At 38.3% G+C, this 5,775-nt stretch overlaps 1 protein-coding gene across 1 annotated transcript in view; it reads right to left on the reverse strand.

Annotated features, from left to right (window-relative positions):
• Positions 1 to 888: 888 nt before the first annotated feature.
• The window catches only part of TMEM14C (transmembrane protein 14C), a 4,951-nt gene continuing 64 nt past the window's right edge, over positions 889 to 5,775 (reverse strand). Inside the window, exons 2-5 of the mRNA XM_009580874.1 lie at positions 5,718 to 5,775; positions 3,202 to 3,303; positions 1,137 to 1,224; positions 889 to 946 (exon numbers count right to left, since the gene is read on the reverse strand). The exon at positions 5,718 to 5,775 is cut by the window's right edge and continues 1 nt beyond it. Of these exons, the coding sequence (XP_009579169.1) occupies positions 889 to 946; positions 1,137 to 1,224; positions 3,202 to 3,303; positions 5,718 to 5,775 (306 nt within the window). The remainder of the gene's footprint in view (positions 947 to 1,136; positions 1,225 to 3,201; positions 3,304 to 5,717) is intronic.

The following is a 5,775-nucleotide window of genomic DNA, read 5'->3' on the forward strand; positions in this document are numbered from 1 at the left end:
TTTTGATATAATCAATGGTATAGAGGTCCCAAAGTAAAATCTTAAACAGTCACTACATAAAATATCACTTTAACGCACTGTAAGAATCCTAGTTTATCAATAATCATATATCGCTAAAAAGTAAGTTGATAAAGGATTTTCTTTCACACATTTCTTGCTTCTCTCTTCTGTCACGGTGCTAAGTCCACGTTAGCTGTGCCTGCACTAATAAAGCTGGGAGACTGAGTGCAGGAGAAGCAATCAAGATTGGCGTGTTAACAAAGGCACCAGGTACCACTGATCCCTCTTCCACACTACAAAAAAAAAAATACCCCCTATCCCCATACACACAGAGAAAGGATACAAAGACATGCCAAATAAAGGTTTGTAACAGATTTTACTTGTAGAAAAGCAACATTTTAGCATTATTTCACAACAAAAAGGTAAGATCTGTTTGGTCTTATACAGACATGGTGTATCAACTCAGAATGCAACGGGTAAAGCATACTGTAATACTCAGTATGAAAGGTATGACATACACTGTTGTATTTAGCCAATTACTCCTGGTGCCTCTTACGGATACTTTCTTAATTACAGGTCCTCTTTGCTTCATACATGTCAGCAATATATTTTGGAATATAAAAACTGGAAGTGTTAAAATACACTGAAATGTGTCTGGAAAAATCAAACCCAGGACCAATTTCTCATTACACAATAGTTCTACCAGATCACTGAAACAAATGGCACTTTGCATGTAAACTATCTGTCCCATCATTCTACTCCCCTTTAAATAGAAAAAAGAAAAAAATCTGTCTTGATATAGGAAATTGTTCCATCTTCTTGCTTCTGCATCCATGCAACTTCATTATCAGGTTTCCTTATCCAGATATTAAACTGTAAAATGAACAGTTACTTATCGTGGGGCTTTTCCACCATCTTCAGTGCTAATCTTCCAAACATTAGTAAACTGTATGTGGGGAAAAACACAGAATTAAACAATAATAATAATTTGTAAATTAATTTTCAAATACTTCCATGTAACTGGTGCATAGAAACAAAAAAAGATACACAAAATATGATTCACTCCATCTCAGTTTAATTAAGCAAATAAGAAATCACAATAGGACGTTTTAAAAAAAAAGTATATTGTGTTGTACCTGACACCAGCAATTAGCCCTGCAGGCATGAATTTTCCAGAGTTGTAAAATCTTGTTCCCATGATGGCAGTCAGTGTTCCAGATGTAACTTAAATGAGAGATTATACAGTTCAGTCAGCAGAGATGCATGCGTGTAAGAGAGATGCTACAATTCAAAACTAACAGAGCAGAGAGAAGTAGTAGCATCAAGTAAAAAGTGAAACAGGGTTATTTCATGTGATGGACTAAAACAGTCAATAAACTGTGTAAACTTTGGAATGCGTCAGTGTATGAAGAGTAAATATTCTAAATCAAGTTCTAGCAGACAGTGCACTCCATATGCTTCTGCACACTCCTCAAATTTCTTTGTCAAAATGTGATGCTTTGGAGACTGGAAATAACCTATGCTACACTGCTCTGGAACTGACTCCTTCCCTGTGCACGTAATTCCCCCACTTCTCGTAAAAGGGAGATAGCATTTTCTTGTCTAACTTGTAGTAATGTTCTCAGAATTAACTCATTTATGTTTGCAAAAGACTTCGAAAGGGAAACGTGCTATGTAAGTGGTAAGCATTACCAACCCATTTCAGCCCTGGACCACATTCTAGTAAAATCAGAGAGTTAAAGCTATCCACCCTGACCACTTGACATAAAGACAAGAGCAGGTAGTTTCACTGAGCCAGTAAAACAGAAAAGGCAATCCCTGGAACACTGTATCCCAAAGAAAGACAGAATACCAAGAAAACTGTACGGAAAACACACTGATTAAATCCTTAGCCTTAGCATGCATCTGCTACCCAGTGGTAACAGCTACGCATTAACATGTTGTTCCAACCACTCTTATTTTCTACTATTGCTTCTATGTGATGGCTGGTCCCGCAGGACCTAGCTCATCTTCAATCCTAGCCATGGCATCCTTCCTCCCCAACACCACCCTAAATATTATCCTTGACTTCTAACAGTCTCATGTAAGTATATATGTAAAAGACTGGGACTACAGTCTAATACACAAGAAAGAACTAAAGTACTTCAGCATTCAAATACCTCAAGCTCTAATCAGCAGCCAGTCTTCAAAACATGCACACTTCACTAAAAGTAATTTCATCTAAGACAGTGGTAGAACACACCTTCTCCAAAAACTTTAAAGCGTGAAAAGGAGGAGGAGAGAGGAGAGGATACTACTAACACAGATACTGGCCAAAGGATTACACAAAACACATGCTCACAAGTATCTGAGATACAGCAGCCTAACAAGTGTCAGACATCAGCTGAGCTGCAGGAATTATCTACATATATTTTCTCAGCCCACTTCAATTGCAAGGTCCCCTAACTTATTAGTGAATGCGAAAAGTTCAAGTCATGTTATTTTGCAACTGGCATAAGCTTTAGGCATTCACAGGTTAAAGTGACAGGTGATAACCATCCTAACTTGATCACAACCCTGAGCTCTATATGGTAAATGGCAGAAAGACAAAAATTGCATTTTGGAGATTCACACCATACTGCATACAAGTTTTTAAACACAAAATGCTTATTCGATTTTTTTTTTTTTTTTTGCTGAAGGATGTGAAATAATGGTATTTGGTTTGATTATTTTTTTTAAACCATGTAAGTTTCACTTTATCCTAGCACACATTTTTCTTCACAACCTGTAGGTTTTTTGATGTTCAGAAGACAAACTCTAATGATAAATAACAGATATTTTCCTCTGCTGTTGCAGAAAAGGAACAAAAATGTAAATTTGAACTATCAACCCAAAACACTTTCTACTTCTTGCAAAAGGGGTGCAGGAATGTAGTGAGAAATCACCGAGCAAGACACACCAAGACAAGCAGTTTTTAATATGCATACATTCTTAAAAAAAAAAAAAAAGTAATACTAACAGTTCACATTCCAGGGAAAGCAGTGGAGTTTGGCCACTAATGGAGATTTTTCACTAAAACACAAGTTTAAAGATTGGATTGAAACTACATTTATAACACCATCAGTTTAACTCTTCTGCAAAGACTTTTAGGTACTAATTTAAAGTATCCAGTTATTTTAGGGTAAATATAGTCCCTTCTAATTAAAATTTTAAACGACTTACTCAGAGAAATCAAAATATTATTTGGATTCTGTGAGAGCTGATAGGCACCCAGTCCAGCCAAACTCCCAAAGAAAAGGCCAGCAGCTAGCGACGGGACACTACCTGAATAAGTAAAAGATAATGCATTCATTAGAAGCTCAGAAATAAACTTGCTCATTAGCTTCTCTGTTTTGTAAAACACCAACAATAACAAAAAAAAAATGATGGGCATTCATTGTTATAAAGCAGATTGGAGAGGTTTTTTTTGTTTTAAGATATTAAGACCATGCTTGATCTGCACCAAGAAACACATTCGAATACTCTTGCATAAGACACAAATAGCATTAGTATTTAATTCTTTAATAGCAAAGCTATTAGTATATTTATGATGGCAAAGAATCATAAAGAATAGCGAGAAAAGCAAAAGAATTGGTGTCTTTTTTGTGGAAACTGAAGCATGTTGTTTCAACACAGTAATAGCAGAATTTCTTGAGAGGCAATAAAGTGGATGGATTAAATAGTAAGGGTTTAAGATCAGAAAAAGGACACATGGACTGAACCAAGCAGGAGGGCATTCAGACAAACAAAGAAAAAAGTTGCCAAAGAAGAGGGTGGATTTGAATAAGAGAGGTCATCTCTCTTAAGTACACCTGAGATCTGATCCAAAGGTTAACTGCCGACTTTGGAAAAAGGTTCCCTGGACTCGCCTAAACTTTGGATCAAGTCCTTAGTACAAATGATAATCCCAGGCTACCAGAAGATAAAGGATACCACATCCAAATTGGTGATTTATAGATTACATCAAGTAACGAAGTGGCACGCCCACTGTGAGTGGTGAATGCCCTCAATAAGGTTAATGGAGAATTTAGGACTTAAAGTTACTGAAGGTGGTTCTTTATATATTCCATTTTTCAGGTCACCTTTAAAGGACTCGAGATTGCAAAGCTGAACTGATAAAGATCTCCTCTCAATGTTACAGGAGGATTGCATATTGCTACCAGAATGTAATCATTTTTCAGTCACCAACAAGGCAGCTGTAACATTGCTTCAGATCCTGCTTTTGGTATAAAAAGCAAGAGATAAAGATGATAGAAAGCACCAGATATTCTTGTGCATGTGCAAGGAAAAGATGCACACTCTAGTAAGTGGCTGCTCTGGACAGAATACAGTTTAGCAACCAACATGTGGTAGGTACAATTTTTTGCACACGCCTGGGAGCCCACAAATGGCCATCATATCCTTGAATTTTACCTCAAGGCATTTGTTTAAGCAGCTATGACACATACACTTACTAGGAAAACCACACCACCTCTGGCTCAGGAAGTTCCTGACTCTCAAAACACTGGCACCCAGAGAACTTAACTAAATGAAGAGAGAAAATCAATCATTCACTCTTTGCTTGTCCTATTCTCATATGCTTCCCAAGGCACCTACTGCTGACCACTGCCTGTGTGGGTAAATAGACCTGGTTGTAAAAGAACAGATCACCATCTTAGCTCTGTGGATGAAGGTTCCATTTTCTTTTGGTTTCTCCAAGTTATTAGTAGAGATACGATAGCTTTTTTTTTTCCTTCCTCCCTACAAGTCACCATACAAGTTCCTGTTCCCCCTTCAAAAATCCTGTGATCTAGATTCCCTTGCCTCAGCAAGACCATGTCCTCCCATCTGGGACCAGAGGATAAGAAAGACACCTACCGTTCCATAATGGCCTCAGAGAAATACAGATGCAATTAGTCACTCAAGTTCTCAGTATTGTCCCTCCTGTCCTAAACTCCACTCACAGCGCAAAGGACAAATCAAGCCAATAGAAAGCAGATTAGAATAGGCATTAGCATCTATGTACTCAAATGCACTGGTAAGATTCTTACTGACTTCAGCGAAGTACCTTCATATCACAAACACTAAGATGGCTTAGGGATTTTCGAAGCTGAAAGAGACAGTATTGCAGCAGGGATGGGAAGAGAGCAAACTCAGAAACAGGTCAGGAAATGAGAGCACTAGGTCAGAGGGTAAGCTTATGATGCAGAGCCCAGAAAAGGAACAAGTTTAAGGATTGATTCGCATTTTTCAGCTCTACTTGGAGAAAGGATCCTTCTGAAAACTCTCTGCAGCTTGCAGTACACTGTTACCATCAAACATTAACATGAGAATAAATCTCTAAGGAAAAAAAAAAAAAGGTAATTTACGTCATTTGAAGATACAGAACATTTATAGAATGCTTATATTTAAAATAGCAGGGAAAAAGCCTTTCTGAAGCAAACTTATGTCAATTCACCCAAAGAGCACAAAGCAGAGGCAGGATACCAGCATCCACCAGAAAGCAGATTGTGGGTTTATCAGCCCAAAGCACCAGCTCAACCCAAAAAGCACCACACCCCAACAGCAGCAAGTTATCAGCACATGGCACAAACTGATAAACTTTACATCTGCGTGAACTTCAAGATAGGAGGCTTTAGTGAAAAGCCGCCCAGCTCACACAAAGTTATTGGGGGACGACGGGGGAGTGAAGGAGATACAAGCGCCTTCCCGCACCATACCTGCTTTTGCATAGCCAACGAGCCCTCCTGATGCCACCAGAGCAGCGTAGCCAAAGCC

This window comes from Fulmarus glacialis, unplaced genomic scaffold (assembly GCF_000690835.1).
Source record: "Fulmarus glacialis isolate BGI_N327 unplaced genomic scaffold, ASM69083v1 scaffold42056, whole genome shotgun sequence".
Lineage (NCBI taxonomy): Eukaryota > Metazoa > Chordata > Aves > Procellariiformes > Procellariidae > Fulmarus > Fulmarus glacialis.